Source organism: Hylobates moloch, unplaced genomic scaffold (assembly GCF_009828535.3).
Source record: "Hylobates moloch isolate HMO894 unplaced genomic scaffold, HMol_V3 SCAFFOLD_11, whole genome shotgun sequence".
Taxonomy (NCBI): Eukaryota; Metazoa; Chordata; class Mammalia; order Primates; family Hylobatidae; genus Hylobates; species Hylobates moloch.
The window spans coordinates 27519680-27542178 of record NW_026652286.1 but is presented as its reverse complement, the minus strand read 5'-3'; the positions used below and the strand labels follow the sequence as shown (position 1 = coordinate 27542178).

Below are 22499 nucleotides of genomic sequence, written 5' to 3'. Positions count from 1 at the left end.
ACAGGTTTCCTACCATATAGGGTGGTTGCTGCTAACGACCAGCAGGGTCTGTCTCACAGTAAGGTCCAGGCCGTGGGACCATAGAACACCCCACTGTGTTTAAAATAGTTTGTAATAAAGAAAATAGAATGGAGCCCTTGCTGAAAAGTTAAGGCTGGGACCAAGACTTAAAGTGAACTGATGTGGGGAGGACTATTTGGAGTTGGTTTTTTGGGAAAGAAATGTCTCTTTGGGGCTACCGCAGGGCCGGTGGCGCCCTCAATGAGGTGATGGTTCTACCGTCGGGAGAGGCAGCATCTGGGCACCCGGACAAAGTGAACGCGCAGACTGGATCCCACCTCTTCGATTTCAAAGCACTTAAAAACAGTACTCTGGCGTGCGAGCGGCTTCTAGGACACGGTGATTTCCACTTCTTCCTCGCCCTCCTCTTCCTCCTCGGAGTCTGAGAAGTCCGAAGGTTTCCCGGGGCTGCTCGAGTGCGCCGGCGAGAGGGGCAGCGGCCCTGGCAGTCGCGGGTCCCGCAGGTGCTGGGGGTCGGGGGACGCGTGGTAGGCCAGGCGGTGGCTGGGACTGCCCGGGCCCTCCTCCTCCTCCTCTTCGTCCCCAGGGCCCTTCTGGCCCACGTCGCTGAGGTCCGGGTGCGGATTGAGCTTGGTGGGCAGGGTCTGCTCGCGACAGCCCCCGCTAGACAGGAGTTCGCGCTCCTTGGAGTTCCGCCATTTCATGCGTCGGTTCTGGAACCAGATTTTCACCTGGAATGTTCCGGCCAGCGAGAAGAAGGCAGAAGCAGAGGTCAGATCAGGGGCCCGGGGGACGCACGGGGGCGGGGAGTGGAGTGGGGTGCAGGCTCAGTCCTTCGAGCTGTGTCCTCTCCCCACCCCCAGAAATGAGTTCGGGTGGATTCCCTCATTGACTCCGCCCCCGCCTCAGCTCGCGGTTCCCTTTACCTCATCCGCTGCCGCCCTGCCCCGAAGGGCGGGGTTGGGGGCCGCTGAGCCCGGGAGAGAAGGCGGGGAGCGGGGGTGGGGAGAGAAGAGGGCTATCCTGCGAAGCTTCGAGGGTAGTGGCCGCTGTACTCACTCCCTCTCTAGGCCTCGGTTTTCCCATCTGTACAGTGGGATCTAAGCCGTTTCCGAACCCTTGCAATTGACGGGTGCGCCGGCGAGCGGTGAAGGGCGGGGGCGGGGGTTGCTGCGGAGGAACTGCGCTCACCTGCGAGTCTTTCAGGCCCAGCTTGGCCGCCAGCTTCTTGCGGTCGGGCTTGCTGATGTACTTCTGCTTCTGGAACATCTTCTCCAGCGCCTTGCGCTGCACGTCGGAGAAGACTGCTCGACGCAGCATGCCCCGCCGAGGCTTCCCGCGCGCGGCCAGCGGCCAGGAGAAGGTCCCGGGGATGGGCACCACGCTGGAGGACGCTGCAGGGTGGGGGGAGGTGGCGAGTGAGTGGCCGTACGCCCCCCAGTCCCAACGCGGCTCTCCCTGGCTTTTTGCTGTGATCCCTTCATCTCTTTAAAGCGCTCCTTTTTCTCCCCCTGGAGAATAGGCCACGAACCTACAAACCTGCGAGAGTGAAAGGCGCTTTCCGCCCAAATAACTTTCCCTTTCAACCGTGCAAACTCGGATTAGGTAAAACCACGGAAACACAGAAAACAGCCCCCACAATAGCCTGTTTCGTTTTTCCATTCAGTGGACTTAGGGAAACAAACTTGCGTACATCAGCTAAAACAGCAATAGAAAAAATAAATTACAAAAATGAAAATAAAATATCCAGCCGAGGCCACTGGGTTTCTCCCCTAAGCTTTTATCATTTCAGTGGCTTTTGCAGTCTTTAGATGAAAATGAGGTGCTTTACTATTTTGATAAAGAGGGAAAAATCCGATTTAGATTTTTTTGAAAAATCCAATAAGTATTCATCTTTTTTATATTAATCCTTCCTCCCCTCCCCCACGAAACGTAAAGAATTCGGCCCGAATACATGAAAAGTGGCAGCTAATTAGCACATTGACTGCTTCCCAATAGGTATTGGTATGATAAAAGCGGGGAGAGTTTCGCTTTAAGCGAAAGAAAAAAAAACAAAACAAAAAGAAACAGAGACTCTAATGAAGCGTGAATGGTAATTGTGTAGTAATGAACTAACAGAAAAAGACTGAGGACAAGCAGCGAAAGCCATATATTACTGGGACAAAAGAGATTTACACTTTCAAACTAAACACAACTGCAGGCCAAGACCATTGGGAGAATACTGATGGCAGAGGCTTCTCTTCCCCGAATCGTTTTCATTAAATGGACATGAAAAGCTATTTATAAAGCTCGGGTTGTTTTTGTTAGAGCATTGAGATGAGGGAGAAAGGGAGCAAATTCCATTATTAGCAGCAGTGTGAATGGTGGTGGTGGTGGTGGCGCTGGCGCTGGGGCGGGGGATGGTGAATTCTCTCTCCCCCTTTAAAAAATCAACTGCTTGTTTCTTTTGCTGTTATCTGGGAGTGCTGTAGTGATTTTACCCATCCCCGCAGGCCATACCCAGTTTTTCTTCTCTTTATAGGGACTCTCCTGCCTCCTTTTTAGTTTTGACCAGTGGCAGAGTTTTTGAGCCGTAGTTGGAATCATCAGTGAGGTTACAGGAAGAAAACCTGGTGGAAGCTGCCTAAGGTGTTGCTCCTTTAGGCTGGGACACAATTTTGGCTTTCTTCTAACTGCTTCTTATTTTTCAAGATCAACGGTATTTTATAAGACAGGGTGGGAAAGGAGTATGAGAAGGGGTTTGGAAATCAGGCTGGAAATAGGTTGGGATTGGAGGAGGATCTAATCCGCCTCCCCCTGGGCGACCCTAGGCATCCCACACAAGAGGGCACCCCATGTGGTCTTGTGAAAAGCCCGAAGCCCTGAATGAGTCTTAAAGAGAAATTAGCCCCGGCTGGTAGGTGTCTCTCGGCGGCGTGGAGGGACTAGGGCCGGTCTGTGTGTGGCTGCCCGGAGGAGCTGACCAATTGGTCATGGTGCTGAAACCTTTGTGGGGAATCGTGGCCAAGTGCACTGACTCTGTGGGAAAACGGCGGCGTGAAGGGATGCCAACAGCTCCTCGCCGGGAAGGGAACCGCCTCAAATTGGGACCATGACAATTCTTGCTAATTTGTAGAGCAGGGAATTGGTGCAAAGTGTCAAGCAGTCACTGCTTGTGCTAAATAGGGCATCAAATTGGCGCGACGGATTCATGAATGTTGTACGCCTCGCAACCTCTGAACCAGAGCATAACCCCGAGGGGTGGACGGAGAAATATGGCTTCGGAGCAGGGAGCGATAGGCTGGGGCTGGGGCGCCGCCCTGCCTCGCGCAAAGAAGGGGGACGAGACCTACCTGGGAAATAAGAAGATCTGATGAAAGGCTGAAAGGACCCTTCGAAGTAGGGAAAGGCGAAGGTCTTGGGAGGGACGCTCTGGAGCAAGGCTGGGGATGTTTCTGGCGGGCGGTGGAGGGGGGACAGAAAGGAGAGAGGGAGACAGAAAGAATCTGATTATGTACTTGCCTATTGTATAGCACACTGAACACATGATATAATTAGCCCTTCATCTGGTTTCAAAGACATCTTTCTTATATGTTGACAGGGTCAAATAAATCTTCCCAACATTGTCTTACCTGTAAAACTCTTTTCTTTGCCCCCAACATAATTCTCTGCGCCATCCCACTCTACCCCAGTCTCCATCCTAGGCACTAACGAGATAGGTAGGACTGAGTGGGCAAGAAAGAAATTGCAGATTTATAATATTTGCTAATCCAATAAATATATCATATTGAGTTAAAAAAAAAACTGTCTCCTAGAAGCTCGAAGGCAGAAACGCAGACGTCCAGGGGCATGCGCTCAGCGTTACTGCACCAGATGACTGCGCACTGTCTCCGACTGCGTGTGCTCAAGTTCACTCCGAGGATGGGGCGAGCCAGCCTGGAGGCTTTTCTTCCCCGGAATTGACTAGACTATTCTCACATTGCCTGACATAGGGTCTCAGAGTTCATGCGTATGTGTGTGTGGGGGCCCGCTCGCTAGAAGAAACTGAGGCCAGGAGGACTCCGCGCATGCCTGGTACCTGAACGGGCCTTCAGGGTTCTGCCCTCGCTTACCTGTTCTGGGCCCCGAGGAGAGGATAGCGTTCACTCCAAACTTCAGAAACGTCGTCTCGCCGGCAGGGGAGACGGCAGTCGGCGGAGAGCCGCCCCGCCGGCTGCCGGGACCCGGGGAGCCCAGGTCCGAGGCCCCCGTGTCGGTGAGGGCCGTGGGGGTCCCCTGCCTGGGCGGCGACATGCTGGCGGTGGGCACGCTGCGGGGCAGGTAGGCGGGGGGTCGGCTGATGCGGATCAGATCCTCCACCAGGAAGCTGGAGTGGCCGGAAAATGCCGACTGCAAGGACTGGGGCAGCGTCAAGGTGGGCGTGGGCCGCAGGAGGCTGGGGTACCCGGCGGGGGGCGCGAGGAGGCCGGGGAACATCATGGTAGGCGCGGGGCGGGCGAAATAACCCTTCTTTCAGTGGCCGGAGGGTAAACGCCTCGCTTCCCGCCCCTCCCGCCCCCACAGTGTCCTCTCTCTTGGGCTTAGCAAACGTCTCCAAGTAACAATCCCACTTGGGCGTCTGCGAGTCCTCCGTGGTCCTCTCGTCGAGGTGATGGTTTTATAGTGGCCCGCCCGCTAAAGCACTTTGAAAAGTGACAGCTCTGACAATGAAGTTCAACAAAGTTCTCCACTCGAGCTTCATTCGCCGGAGGCTCTGGACGCTCTGATTGGCGCAGGGGTGCAATTTATGATTGGATTAGTCTTCATAAGCATGGCCCGCACAATGGGCCGGCAACAAAGGCCCGCGCGCATCAATTCTGCATATCGACCGCCTCTTTGCAATACAGTGCGCCCCCAAAGCTCTCGCCGAAGGTTTTTGTTCCGAAGCAACACCCGGGCTAATTAAATGCCTACTTAGAAGTTTCAGATGACATCTTGCCTCATAGAAAAGGAATTATTTAAAGAACGCACTAAATTTATTTGCTGCTCCCCTGCTAAGCCTGGAAAATAAATCAATAAATATTCATAGAAATACATCTTCAGGCTATCAGCAAAGTTGCCCTCCCTCTTGTGGGGTGGGGCAATGAAAAGTTTCAAGTCAGTGAACATGAAAATATACTCCCTTTCCGGTCTCTAGCCCTATCCGTTACTCCAGCTGAAGCATAAAGCAGATGTAGGGGTGAGTGAAATCAGTGTTAGAAGTCCCATTCTGACGACTCAGGGAGACTTGGAAATGGATGCTTTGGGGCCACTGGATGTGTGTCCGTAAGAGTGGGGAGAGGTCTGGAGTTATTTCATCTCGGGAGACTGGTTGAGTTTGAGCGTTGATAGATACCTGAACAGTAAAACGAGTCTCCTTCAAATTCCCAGCAACTTGGAAAACGATTTTCTCCAGGAGTTTCTGCAAGGGGCTCTCCGCACCTCACCTTGCGGGAGGAGCGGAGGAGAGCGGCGCTGGGCTGCCGAGCGGCAGGATTCCGCTTGCAAAGAGCTTAGGCTGACCGGAAACTGCCTCGGGCAAGGGTATCCAAAGGCTGTGAGTGCTATGCTGGCCGTTCTCCAACCACAGGGAGCAGTTTAAGTTGAAATCAGCCCTGACATTTTAAGCCATAGCAGCGAAGGTCCAGACGTCGTCTGGAGAGAACTCTAACACTTGCCGGGCGCTTAACTTGGCCCAAGGTTTGGCAGCTTCTTAATTAACTACAACGCACAAACGCGTGAAAACCAGAGGGAAGGGATGCGGTTCCCAAGAATGTTGATCCACTCCAGGAAAGCCTTCTCTGAATGTGGGGCTTCAAAGGAGAATCTTCCTGGAGACAGTCCCTTCCCTTTCCTCTGGTTGGGGCTGAGGTGGCACTAAGACTCGATTCCCCCCATTTCTCTGTTCGGCGAGATAACAGATGTGTTAAATGTCCCATTCATCTCTTTAGTGTGGCTGAACCTCCCCAAAGAGAAGTGTGCAGCCCCGCCAGGCCGCCCTGATCCTATTAACCATGAACTAACTGTCACCTTCAGCTGGTTTTCCTTTTTGCTTTTTAACACAAAGCTTTCTCAAAAATCTTATTAACCAGCTTTATTTCTCTCGATGGTTTTGTTCGGGGTGTTTTGTGTTGATGATCTCCATGTCGCTGCTTTAACCATTCAATAAAAGTGCATCTGCGATTTATATCACATTAAACCAGAAACGGAGCCCGCTAAAACTCTCCCTTGATTCAAATTAAAAAGTTATTTAGGGACCAGCTCCAGAGGCGAATTAATGCTAGAAGATGACGTAAGTGCGGAGTTTCTGAGCTCAAGACCGCTCATGCTCATGGGCAGCAGGAGAAAACCAATCAGGAAAGAAACAACTTTTAAATAAGGGGCTATTTAAATATGGGAAGCGCCTTGCTCGAGTTGATTGGAGTCCCCTGGAAACGGAAGAAGGAGATCTGTCGAAGAACGTCAAAAGTTCCTCTTTTTGAAGTTTGCAATAAAATAGGTGAGAAAAGTGTAAACTATCTGAACACCTGCACTTTAACCTTGCCACGAGACAGTTTCCCATTGCAATAAGACTGGCTCTCTCCCTTCCTCTCATTCCTTTTTTCCTCAGGCCCACATCCTTCCTTCTCCCACTCCCTTTCCCTCTGCCCCCCACCCCTTTTTCTCCCCGAGTCTTAAGGACTTGGGCAATTGCCAGTTCCCAGAAGGAGGCGCCGGGGGCTTCAGGATGTTTGATTCCCTGCAGGTGAAGCGCTTGTCCAAGTCTTCCGGATGATCAGAATAGAGTCTATATTTGCCAAAATCAACTTGGATTTTGTTTTTTTGGAGGGGGCAACGGTAAGAACTTGAAGCCAGCGTGAGCCTTTCCCAGCTCCTCCTTTCCTGTTGGGGCATTTGCCGGGGTGTAGTTTTCACCGTTTCCTGCCCGTTGACAGGCTTCATGCCACCCCCTAGCCCCCACCCCAAGCCCCAGCCATTCTGCCTCACTATAGACTAACTGCTACTAACTTCTCGGCTTTTAAAAGTCTACCCTGCCATTTTTTGGAGGGTAGATCAACGCCTTGCTGCGATCCACGTGGACCCTGCTTCCTGGGGTCGGTCTCCACAGCCTCCTAAAGAATTCCTAAAGCGCCAAAGAGGAAAAGTGAGGGCGGGGACGAGGGGGCGAGGGGGCGAGGGCTGGCCGCCCGTGAAAGGAAAAATAAATCCTAAGGAAGCAAGAAATCGGACGAAAGGATCTTACTTTAAGTGATCTCCTCGAACGCGTCTTTTCAAACTCCGCGATAGCCTAAGGAGCTGCGCGGCGCGGCGGCTGCGGCTAAGACCTGTGACTAATGCCATTTGACCTGAGCCCATGGGGTTTTGTGCGTCCTGCCATTCATTGTTATGTCGTTATCTTCAAGTTTATTTCGGAGAAATCACTCGCGTTCTTTGTCTCAAGGCTGAGCTTTCTATTTCTCTTTCAAGAGAAAAGAAGACGGGAGGGGAAAAGAGAGAATCGGAGGCCCTGGTTTGGGGTTTAAGGTCCTTGCCTACGCTGCGGGGGAGGCCGCAGCAGATCCGGCTGGGGCTCCCCGGGCCTAGGTGGCCAAAGCTGCCGAAACCTCGCTTGGATAGTAGAAAGAGCGTGTCGGAACGCACTCTGGGGGTTTCTTTCCCCCCCGCGCAGGGGAGAGCGAGCATGTTCCTGTCCCGGGCGCCGTGCGGTCGCAGCAGCAGCGCGGCCCTCTCCAGTGCGGGCAGTGCCTGGAATGTCTCGGGTAAGCGAAGGCCAGCAAGCGAGGCGAAACGGACACTGCAAAGTAGAGAGTGGCGTGAGCTTCCCCGCCCTCTGAAAAGATGGCAAGTGTCCGTTTCGGACACTTGCAACGCTAAGGTCACCCTTTGCAGGCTTCGGACCCCCAGTCCTCCACGCTCCCTGCCGGAGCAGCCAACAGAGTGAGAGCGCATTTTGGAAAGATTGGCCGGATGCCGGGTGGCGGCAGGGAAAAGCGCCCGACGCCTGGCTTTGGGGTGGGGGGTGTGTGGGGGGGGGGCAGGGAGCTAATGGGCGAGGCGAAGGAGGAGGGCTGCGAGGCTCGGACTGAAAGAGCTTTCCTACCGCCCCAGCCCCTCTTCGCAAGCCTATTAAAACAGCTCTAAGGGGTTCACCTTCAGAATAGGCAACTAGGAGCTACCGCTGCCCCAGCTCTTTCTAGTGTCTCCCCCCTCAACCCCCATCCCTTTCACACTCACTCCCCTCTTTTTCCTTGAAAATCCTTCTATTGTGCCAATCAAGCAGATGGTTTGCAGGAAATATAGCTTGGCCTCGCTGACCGAAACTAATTTTAACTAGCTTTCCAAGCCCGAAACGTTTGTTTTGCTCTTACAAAATAGCCCCCAAAACAGCTGGCAAGGGTGAATTAAACCCATTAAAGACACATTTATAAGAAATTATATTCACATAGATTGCCCGAACCCCCTTGTGCTGCCTAAGAGAGGAGATGAGCGCATTTAAATGAAAATGTCGCAGGACGCTCCCTTCCTTAACGTAGCCTGAAAGTCTCAAAACATTTTACTAAATAGATTAACTTGACTATTGTCTTGCATCACATTTATCAGCTTCATTAAGTGAATAGCTGAACAAATATATTACGCATGCATGAAAAGCTCTTTTTCGAGGAGTCTCATTGTATCCTCAGCCCCGACAGGTGGTTAACTGTGTGTTGTTTTTTTGTGTGTGTGGGTTTTTTTGGATGTTTTCTTTTTCTTTTTTTTTTTTTTTTAACCCAAAGAAAGAGGATCTCTGTAGGGCGGCGCAGGGCTTGCAGTGCGGACTTGGAGAAAGTTTAACTCCCTTCTTGGACAACTCTCTGCCCTAGCAATATTAAAACTATGTTGGGCCAAGGAGTTATGAGACCGTTCAAAATAATCAAAATTAAATTTTGGTAAGCCCAGCCTTGAGTGCTTTCTCTCTCCATCATTATCTCTGCCCACTTGTCTGAGAAATTAATTTCATACTGCTACTTTTTAAAGCTGAAGATTCCATCCCACTCTGCTTGAAAATAGCCATTGTTTCTCCTTGCTTAATCAGCTCTTCACAGACTGCAGGATTAAATATTCTTTTTTTTAAAAAAAAGAAAATAATAATAAAGACAGAGTCTCATTTTGTTGTCCAGGCTAGTCTCCAACTCCTGGCCTCAAGTGATCCTCCAGCATCTAAATATTCTTTTAACTCACATTTGAATCCATTTCACTTTACTGTATGTCTTTAGGAAAAGTTCTTGTCTCCTGGGCCTCAGTGTCCCTATGGGTAAAATGAGGGGTTGCCTTAGAAAGCTCTCTAAGGGCCCTTTCAGATCTGATCTCCTGACCCCACAGCTCGTTGTTGCCTTACGAAGGGGCCCAGCAACTCCCAGCCTCTGAGGCAGGGTGATGACAGGAAGGACAGCACCTCTAGGTTCTAGGGTGCTGCCTTGGTGGAGGGGAGGAAAGTGGAGTGCTCTAGAGGCCTAAGGCAAATCTGCCAGCCAGGGAGGACTGTGCACACTGGGCTGTCACTCCTGGGGTCTCAGGATACACTGGGTGCCAAGAGCAGAAGCCTTGAGGTCATGCCACCCTCACATTCCAGTCCACATCCCTCCCTTCAAACAGGCTGCCCTGCCTACTGTCCTTGCCAGTTCTTGTCGCACCACGAGGCATGGCCAGACACTAGGTGAAAAGTAGGAGGGGATCCTCCCTGGCCCACTCCCCTTGTCCTGGGCCTCACTTTTTAGCTGCTTTAGTTACTGGTGGAATGCCACAATGAGCCCCTTCCCCTCTATGCTCCATCATCTTTTCCTTCTCTTGCCTTTTCTACCTTCCCCCCACCCCAAGCTGAAACTATTGACGTTCTGTCCTGGAATTTTTCTGGTTAAAGAGGCTTGAATGAAGGTGAAATTGGCGCTGGGTGGGAAAGGGTATAGAATCTTTCTCCGAAAGGGCTGTTTTTGTCCAAGGCAAGAGGAGCAGAACTGTGCTGTGAATGAAGATGTCTTATGATGTAGATAAGTATCTCTGCTTAAAAAAAAAAAGTTGGCCTGGTGTGGTGGCACACACCTGTAATCCCAGCACTCTGGGGAGCCGAGGTTGGCAGATCGCTTGAGTCCAGGAGTTGGAGACCAGCCTGGGCAACATATTGAGACTGTCTCTACAAAAAAAAAATTTTTTTTTAATTTCTTTTTAAAAGCTGTTTTAGAGCAGCCTCCAGAAGAATAAGAATAGCTTGTTGGGTGTACTGATGACTTGCAATCTTTTCTCAAGTGATTAATCTTCCCTGATGGTTTGATGGGATTCTTAGGGAGGGGGCTGAAGACAGTTGTGTTTCTTTTTTCTTTTTTCTTTTTTTTTGTCGCCCAGGCTGGAGTGCAGTGGTGCGATCTCGGCTCACTGCAGGCTCTGCACCCCGGGTTTACACCATTCTCCTGCCTCAGCCTCCCGAGTAGCTGGGACTACAGGCACCCGCCACCAAGCCTGGCCAATTTTTTTATTTTTAGTAGAGACGGGGTTTCACCGTGTTAGCCAGGATGGCTACGATCTCCTGACCTTGTGATCCGCCCGCCTCGGCCTCCCAAAGTGCTGGGATTACAGGCGTGAGCCACCGCGCCCGGCCAGTTGTGTTTCTTTTGGAAGAACTTCCTTCAGTCAGATAAGGGAATTTCAGAGCAAGCCACTCACTCCCTGTACTTCAGAAGGAGAAGTGGGAAAGGCAGGAGAAGGTCAGTGACCTTGTGTCTGAGGCTTATTTCTGAGGACTTTCAGTCTCCTTTGTTCAAAGCACTCAGCATGCCAAAGCGCCGTATTTTGGGCTATGGTTTCCTGAGCCCCAACAGAAGGAAAATGAATCATTTTTAGAATCAGGACCCGTAAACTGGACAAGGAGTGTGGGAGAAACATCCTTGCCTCTAAACATCAAAGCTCATTTTGTCTCTGTTTGAGATTGAGATTTGCCCTGTTGGGACAAAGAGGTAGACACCCATGGGAGGATTGGAGGCAAAGCTACTAGTTCTTTTTTTTTTTTTTCTTTTGAGACGGAGTCTCGCTCTGTCACCAGGCTGGAGTGCAGTGGCGCAATCTCGGCTCACTGCAAGCTCCGCCTCCCGGGTTCACGCCATTCTCCTGCCTCAGCCGCCCGAGTAGCTGGGACTACAGGCGCCCATCACCACGCCCGGCTAATTTTTTTGTATTTTTTAGTAAAGACGGGGTTTCACCATGTTAGCCAGGATGGCCTCGATCTCCTGACCTCGTGATCCGCCCGCCTCGGCCTCCCAAAGTGCTGGGATTACAAGCGTGAGCCACCGCACCCGGCCAAAGCTACTAGTTCTTTATAATGTAGTGAAAGTTAGTTTTAAAAATTATTTTTCTTCTAACAGGTAGGGAGTCTTGATTTGGCCAAAGGAGGGACCTATCAGAGGGGCTGTTTTGAACCATGAGCCAATGCTTGAGAGGGAAATTCTGAATTGCGTGAGCCTTTAAATTGCTGGAGAGTTTTTTGCCTGGGGCTAAGGTAGGCTTAGATTTTAATGCAGTAAAGAGAGAAGAAATCTCTAGGGACTTTTGCCTGCTCTGCAGTTCCACTTAGTCAGTGTAGGGAAGGGAGAGGGAGGCGTAAGAGAATGTGACATTCTCTTACATTGGTAAGAGATGAGGAAAATAGCTTTATTTGTGGTATTACTATACTACACAAAGGCCTCAAGTCCAAATGCCAGCTTCCACCTGTAGAAGGAATAATAAGACAATCCCCTGCCTGCTTACCTTCATCTAACATCAACCTCCCCTCCCACTGCAGAGAGAAAAGAGATGGTCATCAGACAGAGAGGTTGCTTTCTGCCAGCTTACTCTCCATTCTACTTACATCCCTGCAGATAAGCCCCCTCCTGGCTCCTTGGGAACCGTGCTGGTTAGTTGTTTTCTGTTTACCCTTCTAAACCCCACTGTCTACTCTTTCTCCCTCCTGCTTTGCCCTGAGAGGCTGGCCTTTAGGCCGTGCATTGACACCAGGATACCTTGCTGGCTAGATTCTTCTAGTTGATTTCTATCAATGGAAAGCACCAGCACCAACTCAAGGGCAGAAGAGGTGTTTATTCCTCCCACTCCCTTCTTGCCTAGTTGCATTTCTGGGAGGGACTGTAGCTACAGCTTCCAAGATCACTGGACTCTGGCAACATTGTCCTTTCAACCTTCTGCCCTTTCAGACCTATGGGCATAATGGGATATAATGGCTTCCCACTGTTGCTGGTCTTTAAGTACATTAATATCCTTTGTTTATTTCCTTTACCCACTCACACCTCTACAAACAGTCTCTTCCATATGCACTGGAAAATCTGCTGCTGGAATCCTAAATGATACAAGGACTTTGTTCTCCATTATTCTCTCTCTATATAGCTTCATATTCTCTCTATATAACTTCAATATTCCCTTCACCACTGGTTCTTTCAAATTGTGTTCATTTTCAAAAGGACTCTCCATTGGCCTTATGTCTGCCTGTAACTACCTCTTCTTAGAAATGTCCTCTAACTCCTGTGAGGCCTACAGATGGAGGCTCACCCTGCTTTACTACTCACCCTACATTATGAAGGGCCACACAACCCAAAGTGTTGACACCTGGTCTGACTATCTGAAATCCATCCCCAAGCCCCACAAACAGCCATCCCTGGGCTATGCCTTGGGTTTGGTGATAGGCATACCAGTGATATGATCCATCCTTGGGCAGAGAGACCTGGAAGGGGCTTGTGCAGTCTTTGAAAACGAGCTTGGTTCTATTTGGGCAAAAAATTCCTGGGCCTAAAAGGGAATATATAGGTTCTAGGTGAACATGTGTCTCTGTGGCCCCACGGACTCCTGCCCCATGGAGATGCATAGGGCTGTAGAGAACCTAGACTAGGGACCTATCTAAAGTACATGCCCCAAGCAAGGTCCCTGTTTGGTCTAAGCATGGTACTTCTTTCATAACCAAAGCTTTTGAAAGTGATGTCTGCCTTGGCTTATTTCATTTAACATAATATCCTCCCAGTTCATTCATGTTGTCACAAATGACAAAATTTTATTCCTTTCTGTGGTTGAATAGTATTCCATTGCATATGTGTACCATATTTTATCCATCCATATGCTTATGGACACTCAGGTTGATTCCATTTCTAGGCTTTTATGAATAATGCTGCAATAAACAGCAGATATATCTTCAACAAACTGATTTCATTTCCTTTGGATGTATACCCAGTAGTGGGATTGCTGGATCATATGGTAGTTCTACTTTTAATTTTTTGAAGAATCTATATACTGTTTTTCATAATGTCTGTACTAATTTACATTCCCACCGAAAGTGTGTGAGACATTCATTTTCCCCACATTCTCACCAACACGTGTCATCTTTTATCTTTTTGATAGTAGCCATTCTAACAGGTGTGAGGTGATATCTCATTGTGGCTTTAATTTGCATTTCCCTGATAGTTAGTGATGTTGAACAGTTTTTTATATTCCTGTTGGTCATTTGTATGTCTTCTTTTGAGAAATGTCTATTCAGATCCTTTGTCCATTTAAAAAATTGAGTTTTTTGCTATAGAATTATTTGCATTCCTTATATATTTTGGATATTAACTTCTTAGGAGATGTGTAGTTTACAGATATTTTCTCTTATTCTGTAGGTTTTCTCTTCACTCTGTTGATTGTTTCCTTTGCAATGCAGAAACTTTTTTAGTTTGATGCAACCCCATTTGTCTAATTTTACTTTTGTTGCCTGCGCTTTTAGGGTCATATTCCAAATAACTATTGCCCAGACCAATGTCATGAAGATTTTCCCCTATGTTTTCTTCTAGTAGTTTCATAGTTTCAGGTCTTATATTTAAGTCTTTAATCTGTTTTGAGTTGATTTTTGTACATGGTGTGAGGTAAGAGTCTAATTTTATTCTTCTGCATGTGGATATCCAGTTTTCCCAGAACTCTTTATTGAAGAGAGTATTCTTTTTCCATTACGTGTTCTTGGCATCTTTGCCAAAAATCAGTTGGTGCTAAACATGTAGGTTTGTTTCTGGGCTCTCAATTCTGTTCCATTGGTCTGTGTGTCTGTGTTTATGCCAGTACCATGCTGTTTTGGTTACTATAGCTTTGTAGTATGTTTTGAAATCAGGTCATATGATGCCTGCAGAAGTTCTTTTGGATAGCATTGACTAGGGTTCCTGAATATGGGAAAATGAAGCCAAAAAGCTGAGGCTGTTGGCCTGCAGAAATGGAAACCTAGAAAGATATGACTGCTGTATTCAGATATTAAAAGGGCTGCCTAGAGAAAGAAAGTAAGTAATGAGTTCACTGTTACTAGAAGGAGCCAAGGAATAGCATACTTTACAGCAAGAAGGGCGATTTTAAAACATACGTTAGATCTTATCACTCCACCCTTTCCTTCAGTCAACAAATATTTAGTGACACCCTAGCATATGCCAGCAGGTACTATTCCAAGAGCTGGGAATGCTGGAGTAACAAGACATACACAGTTCCTGCCATCCTGGGCCTTCCTATTCCACAGAGAATAAAGTGGAAGCAGGTCCTGCTGGCCCCTTCATCCTCCCCTCCTTACCCGTGCTCCTGCCATCCCCATCTCCTCTCTCCTCTAAGGTTCCAGGTTTCTTCTTACTACTCTAGTTTCACATGTGCTTTTTCCTCTGCCTTCTTAATTTGTTTAACTCTTGTTCATCCTTCAAATTACAGCTTAAATACTACTTTCTCATCATTCAGTTTTAATCACCTTATATTTTTTCTTCTTGGGATGATATATATAAAGCATTGCCACTTACTAACTGTGTGACCTTGGGTCTAGTTACTCAGCCTTTGTGTCCCTTAGTTTCTTCAACTGCTTTATCTAAAATAGGTATAATAATACCTACCATAAAAGATTGTAAAATATACATATTCCCTACAACAGTGACCAGCCGATATTTAGATACATGAGAAGTTTAATGCCTTTACCCCTCAAGAAACAAAATATTCTAACTCCTAATTCTGTACCATATTTCCTTTTAGATATTGGTGAATATTTTTGTTTTGTTTGTTTTTTGAGACGGAGTCTCACAGTCACCCAGGCTGGAGTACAGTGGTGCAATCTTGGCTCAATGCAATCTCTGCCTCCTGGGTTCAAGCAATTCTCCTGCCTCAGTTACCAAGTAGCTGGGAATACAGGTGCGTGACACCATACCCAGCTAATTTTTTCTAATTTTATTAGAGACGAGATTTCACTATGTTGGCCTGGCTGGTCTGGAACTGCTGACCTCAAGTGGTGATCCACCTGCCTTGGTCTCCCAAAGTGCCAGGATTACAGCCATAAGCCACCACGTTCGGCCTGGTGAAGAATACTTAAACCAATAATAATAACAGCAACAATGATAGTGATATAGTGGTATATGCCTTTATTGAGTACTTACTATGTGTCTGGTACTATGTTAAATATTTTCCATGCATTATTTAAAATAATCCTCAAAAGAACCTTATGAGGTAGATACTATTATTATTCCTGCTTATTTAAAGGAGAGGACACAGAAACTGAGGGAAAGTTAATAATATTAACTGTGGTAGCTTTATATCGTGTTAACTTGACTAGGCTGAACTACACTTTTCAGAATTCCCTCCCTATGTGATTCCAGTTAGGGTAGGCCACAAAAGAAAGCCTGAGAAATTTGGAGAGTGAAAGAAAAGCGATAGCCCTGTTGTAGCCACTTCACTGGCACGAGGCAGCAGCTGGGCCTACAAGTGCTCCATGGTCCCCAGCTTCCCCGACTCCAGGGCCAGGTGTGCGTGTTTAGCCATACGAAGAAAGGCCTGGGCTTTGGCAGGACTTCCACACTCACTCACAAGGACGGAGGCAGCAGGGACTGACCAGTGTGGGTTTTAGTCTGTTCTCATGGGCTTCCAGCTCATGCTGGTGGGTTCTATCCTGCTCTTGATCTCCCCTTACTTTTCGTCCACCATTCCTTCTTGACTGCCTGCCCCATGGACCTCGCGCGCCAGCATTAGGTGTGAAGGTGACAGCCTTATGGAGGATGCTTAGCTGGCTCTCACAATTGTATCAGGTTAAACTCTTGTAACAAATCTATACACATATATATGGATATAGATATATAATATGTATGCTACATATGTATGATATAATACATAGATGATGTATATGCTACATATATTATGTATGATATATATGAGGTATATATGAGGTATAGTATCTATGTAAGATATATATGTATGCATATATTTTATTGGTTCTGAACCTCTAGTTGAATCCTGACTGGTACAGTGCCCAAGGACACACAGAGAGTAAATGCCAGAGCTGAGGCTTGGAACTCAGTAGTCTGCCCCAGAACCAATGTTCATAACCATTATTCTATACCAACTCAGAACTACTCTCTAAGAAAGTTTTGGGATTTTGGAGGTTGATGAGAGTTATCTGTGGTTTCAATTAATCTGGGGCCTTCTTCTTCCTTGAAGTACTAACAGGGATTAAAACATCATTATACTCGTAAGCCAAGCCAAACTGACACCCAGAAGGCATTCAGCAACAAATAAAGTTTCACTGGCTTATAAAAATCAGGAGTTCCACTACTACTACCACTACCACGACTACCAGTACTACTACTACCAATGATGTGACCACATATTTAGCACTTACAGAATTCCAGGTACTGTTCTAAGTGCTTAGATATCAACTCATTTAATCTTTACAGCAATCTCAATAAATGGATGCAGCATTTCCAGCACTTACTTATTCACAGAAGTAGTTATTAGATTTTTAAAAAGTGAACTTTGTGAGGGCAGGGGACCAAGCATGTGGGGGAGATCTCAGATTCCTGCTTTGACAAAGGGAGATTAAATATGAATTCCAGTTCTACTTTGGCTCCAGTTTGAAGTACATATATCTCAAGTGTCTAGTACATATCCATCAGTCAGGATGCTTTTGACTGCAAGTGGTACAAGGCCCGTCCAAAAATAGAATAAACTCTAAAGGAAAATTATTATTTCACAAAACAAGAGACCCAGAAGGAAGGCAATCCCAGAAGGAAGAATCCCAGACAGACAGAGAAGGGATGGTGGATAAGAGTTCATTAATTCATCAGCTTGTTGATAGCACCAAAGACTCAAGTTCCTTCCTTCTCTGCTCAGCCATCTTTAGTATTTGGATTGTCCTCTTTGGCTGGTTCCCAATTGGTCCCCGATGGCTGCCCCCCTCCAGGCATCACAAGCCAGTGACAATGTTCAGCAGAAGAGGAATGAGCCAACTTATTCTATTCTCCTTCCTTTTATCAGCAGGGAAAATCTTTTCCAGAAGTCCAACCTAAGGATTGCTTTTATGTCATCAGTCAGAATAGTGCCAATTGACCAGTCACTGGCAAGGAAAATGGAATCACCATTATTTGATTAAACGGATCAAGGTTCACCTCCCTGGGGCTAGTGAAGGGCCCAACTTCCTGGAAACACGTGCATGTTATTAAGGAAAAGGGGGGTGTAGCTTTGGGTAGGCAACAGACAATGCCTGTTACTGCGTATTAAAGCATGATTTGTGAAATATGCTCTACCCAAAGCTAGAACCAGGGCTGAGTCTTAGTAGCTGCCCTTTATCATTGTGTCTCACTTCTGGTTTTTGTTCGTGGTTTAATTACTCTACCACAGGTACTGCTTATGCTCATTAATACCCATTCTTCTTTACGGGTACACAGTTAGACATTTCCTATCTTCTCTTGCAGTTAGATAGAGCCATGTGACTATGTTCTGGCTAATAGAATGTAGGCAGAAGTGATGTACACCACTTTCAGGCCTGGCATATAAAATTCCCAATATACACTTCTTTCTTTTTTCTCCTTCCAGTGGGATACTACATGTTGGGGTGGCAGTGGTACAAGAAGGAATGAACCTGGATCTCTGAGTTACTTAGGAGAGCCACCCACTTTGCATCAGATTGCGTCATGGGCAAGAAACAAGCTTTTTTTAAATAAGATTTTGGAGTTATCAGAGAATTCATCCTACATTGACTTATGTACTCATCAAAATCATATTCCTTGTGACTTGTGTTTTGAGCACAGGGGTTGCCAATCTGGAGTGCAGGTCTCATGCTCCAAGGTGGTTATCCAAACATGCATCCAATTTTTGGATCCTCTCTGTGAAATCCCTTTCATGTCAGCCTTACTTAAGCACTTGTAGTGACTGGGAACTCATTATTTCTAGCAAGAGATAACCTCTAGTAAGAGGGTAGCCTGGAAGTGTTTGTCACCAGAAGAAGGCAACTGGAGGCTGAGTCCTCTAGGCTGATGTACTAAGTGTCCTAGATGTTTCCTGTTGAGGGGCAGGACCGAATAGGGCTGAGCTTGCTGGAGAAGATTCCCATGGCCCTCATTTGTAGGTAAAGGAAGGATGTGACGGGAGAGGGATTTTAACCAGACTGGTCATCCCGAACACTCCTGAGCGTCTGTCACTGCAGATGCATCTAGCCGTCAGTACATACACTAAATGAGAGTTTGTTAAATAAATGATGAAAAACCAGAACAAAGGAAGGGAAAAACGGAGTTGCACTTATTTATTTATTTATTTTTTCTGAGACAGTTTTGCTCTGTTGCCCAGGCTAGAGTACAGTAATGCAATCTCGACGCAATGCAGCCTTGACCTCCCAGGCTCGAGTAATCTCCGATGTCAGCCTCCTGAGTAGCTGGAAATACAGATGTGTGCCACCATGCCCAGCTAATTATTTTTGTATTTTTTGTAGAGATGGGGTTTTGCCATGTTGCCCAGGCTGGTGTCAAACTGCTGAGCTCAAGTGATCTGCCTGCCTCAACCTCCCAAAGTGCTGGGGTTACAGGTGTGAGCCACCACATCCAGCCTGAGTTGCATTTATTTTTGAGTAAAAATGTGGTATCAAACAATATTCCTGAATAGCCACTAAACCTGTAATTGGCAGATACTAAGCAGCAAATTTTAGACATTTGCTGAAAAGTATCAGGGTTAGGGTGAGAGGAAAGGGAGTGTGGCATTTTTAATAAAAATCAATTGCTGCAATTCAATGTGTTTGCTCAATGCCTCTTTGACTTTTCAATGGAAGTCTACTTTTTATGAAAATAGAGATATCCTCTGGAATAACAGAAAGCAAAAGCAAATTGCAAAAGAATATAAATGGTATTTGGCAAAAATACATAATTTTTCTTGTAGTTAGCTGAATGAGTGTTTATGAATTTTAATTCTTAATAGTTATTTTGCTTTATCTTATTTTTAAAAAGTGAATAATTTCCTAATATGCATATGTAGTTAAAATATGTTTCAAAGGCTTTCTCAAATTCAGAGCCTCTAGAGGGACTGTGGTTAGAAAAGATATTTCTGCCTTCACCAATTCAGAAAGACAAGCTTTGCCTACGGGGTCATGCACCTCTATTTTAGGTTGTGTTAAAAGGGGGCACCGAAATATTCAAACTGTTTTACTACAAAGCTAACAAACATACCCACAGCCCCAGTTTCTACTCATGTGTAACTTCTGACCCTTTCTCAAAAAACCGAGTACTATGATTACTAGGCGTTGCTTTTTAAAAATAAAGCTTGCATTGTTTTCTTCCTCTTATTTGCATTTTCATCGTAGAACAGTTCACAAATCCATGTTTTTTTTCTGCCACCATTGAAGATATTTTGCTATCAGTTATGTGCAATCAATCGCATAAAGCATGAAGAGAGCGGGGCTGCTATTCATACGTTGCCTGTTAATCTAATTACTGAGGTGGGGGCTCCAGAAATAGAGCTGCCCACATAGAAAAGCTTTCCTCCCACCTGGTGGATTGTTTAGCCAAGCTTTTTAAATGTGCAGAGTTTTAAAAAGGGGGGACAGGAGGAGGCACGGGTAAAGAAATAAATCTTTTTTTTTTTTTTTTTTTTAAGTTTCTATGCAGAGCAACGGAAAGAATTTAGTGGTTGTCAACATGAGTTTAGTACAAAGGTATGATTTAAAACGTAGGTTCATTTTGACTGAGCTTCAGGTCACGCAAGTCCAGGGAAACCTGTGCTGCTATTTGTTTTTTGTGTGTTTGAAAAAGAGTTCATAAGACGTTAAGGGAGGGAAATGAAGCGGAGGGGGCGTCCCAGGGGGATGACGTCTATTAAAGGGTGGATACTTCAGGGGTGTTATTTCCAGAGGCTCTTAGTGACTGATTGTGTGAAAGGGTAGCTCTGAATGAGCAGCTCCAGCCTGGCTTGATTTTGAACTGGTTTTAATCCTTGATTCCTACAAACAAAATAAAATACCTTGTCGAATAGAGCCCATTGAGTGCGGATGATGGGTTAGGAGTGGGGGTACGAGATGGCAGCGTGGATGCTTGTTTATCAAGGAGGAGTTGTCCGTTGTTCCTGGAGCTGGTGAAAGGAAAGACGCCAGAATCTGATGGCTGGGGTAGCATTGATGTGAGGTAATGGGGTAATCGGATTGAAAGGGAGCCATAGTATTTATGTCAGTTCACATTTCGTCAAAGGAATAATATGAGGTGCTACCTAGCTGAGGCATTGGCCTGGGGGTTCAGTTAGCAAGCATCCAGGCCTCACTGGATTCAAATATAAATTAATTCTCACAGGAGCATTGCCTGATTAATCTATTTGCATAATAGTAGAAAAACTGCAGAGTGGTTACTTTTTTTTTCTTGCAGGGATTTGGACAAAAAAAGGTTTAAATTCATTTGAAAGAAGAGGGTGTGAGAAGTCAGAGAAGCAAAAGCCCCCTCTGGGGCTCCCAGAGCTGTTTTCTGGACCAAGAAGAGTTGGAGTTGAGGGAAGCCCCATTGCCTCAAGAAGTTTAACTCTTCCTAGGAAAAAATTACCTTTTTCTGAAGCGTTAGGAGTTTAGCTCTTGGCTCAGATGGTGGGGTCTGGTTCAGCAGAGGCTCAGGACATCGGCCCAAAGTGAAATATCCCCCTAGGTTTAGGTTCTGGTCAAAGGACATCATAGTTTCAAAAATATATAGGTTCAGTTCTGGTGTATTCAGGTTCACTGGGTGTTTCTGAAAAGAATTTCAAGTCTGTTTGCTATTTCACTGAGAAATAAGTAATTGGGCTTATAAAACTCAGGACATTCATGACCTGTTTTGACTCGGTGCATTCAATCAGTGAGAACCTGCTGAGCACAGCCTGGTGCTGCTGGTGTGTGGTGGTGGGTATGACAATGAAATCTGTGTGTTATTTTTAAAAACCATATTATAAAAACAGGATGGATGGAAGAGGACTAAGAGTTCATGAGTTTCAGATTTTTGATACCAAAGTTATTTTTTTCTGTAAAAATTTTAACAGAATTTTAAAATATAGCTATAAACATTACTTGGCAAATCCAGCCTTGATTACTTCCAGCCTTTGCTCAAGAAGAAAGACCTTTCTTTTCATAGTACTATAGGCACTGTCTTCAGTATTTCTTACTCAGTCTTATCACTTTTATTCCCTTATCATTCACTGTTGTGATAAAGAAAGCACCAAAGCCATTTAGATGCAACTGCCATGTTGGCTCAAAATGCTTGATTTTCACCAGTTCCAGATGGAGAAACATTACAAACAACAACAAGGTAAATCCTATTTTCTAACTGATCACATGGTTAATTCCAAATTCTTTTTTGAAAACTTCCTGCTATCGTAGAAATGCCTATGGTAGGTGCTTGACAAATGTTCATTTGATTTTCTCTTCTTGACTATACCCAGAATGACAATTAGATGTCCTTGTTGCTTAGGAAAATCAAGGAATAAGAGCCTAATACCAGCAGAGAAGAAAAGGTCTATTTTATGCACTTCCACTGCTTTAGGAGTGCCCACCTAGCTGAGGACCCTTTGTTTGAGCTCTGCATTTCCCCACCCCCTATTAAATACGGGTGAGCCTCCAATAGCTTTTTTTTTAACCCTTTCAGCAGTAATGCTAATTTTGTGTTGAAATTAGCCCTCATTTAATGCAAGTACTGTTCTCTAATTAGTTGGTCATGGTATACTCAATACTTCTTTTATATTTACTCTGAAAGAGAGTCACCAACTTTTATGCAAAAGATTATACTACCTACTGAGAGAGAGAAGCTAATTCACTCTCATTCCCTCCAACATCTTATTATCTATCAGGGAAACAAGACAGATACTTTCCCACACTCATACCCCTATATTCCCAGTTGCTGAGCATTAGTGGGAAGCCATTATCCCTAGGGGCCAAAATGATTGTGGTAATCAGATTGTGAAATAGATCAGATAAGGAGAAGTCATCGGGGCCGAATGAGTGCATCACCTAGCAAGCACCAGAATGCAAAGAATGGCGAGTGGTCCATCCTTGCTGCTGCTCAAGCTGGAAGCATAGAAGCTGGAGCACCCTGTTTGGTTTGGCTGTGTGTGGGCCTCAGGGCAGCTGTGATGCTGCACTCAGTCATGGGTAACTGTGAGAGGTGCTGAGCAAAGTGGATGAGTTCTCATGACAGCAAGGAGTCTCAGGGAAGGAAATAAGACTCATT

At 46.2% G+C, this 22499-nt stretch overlaps 1 protein-coding gene and 1 long non-coding RNA gene across 2 annotated transcripts in view; one reads left to right on the top strand and one right to left on the bottom strand.

Annotated features, from left to right (window-relative positions):
• The window catches only part of LOC131380691 (uncharacterized), a 70030-nt gene that overhangs the window by 27087 nt on the left and 20444 nt on the right, over positions 1 to 22499 (top strand). The gene's annotated exons all lie outside the window — the stretch shown is intronic.
• Positions 331 to 4631, bottom strand: DBX1 (developing brain homeobox 1). The gene is made up of 4 exons (XM_032168136.1): positions 4113 to 4631; positions 3354 to 3455; positions 1213 to 1415; positions 331 to 752 (listed from the first exon to the last, which is right to left on the bottom strand). Exons 1-4 carry the CDS (start codon positions 4477 to 4479, stop codon positions 390 to 392), a joined length of 1035 nt encoding a protein of 344 aa, XP_032024027.1. The 5' UTR covers positions 4480 to 4631; the 3' UTR covers positions 331 to 389.

Coding starts and splice junctions, on each gene's coding strand:
- DBX1 (XM_032168136.1), bottom strand. CDS start 4,479: ATGATGTTCCCCGGCCTCCTCGCGCCCCCCGCCGGGTACCCCAGCCTC. Junction 1,416..3,353: donor CAGATCTTCTTATTTCCCAG/GTAGGTCTCGTC, acceptor CCCACCCTGCAG/CGTCCTCCAGCGTGGTGCCC. Junction 753..1,212: donor TGGGCCTGAAAGACTCGCAG/GTGAGCGCAGTT, acceptor GGAACATTCCAG/GTGAAAATCTGGTTCCAGAA.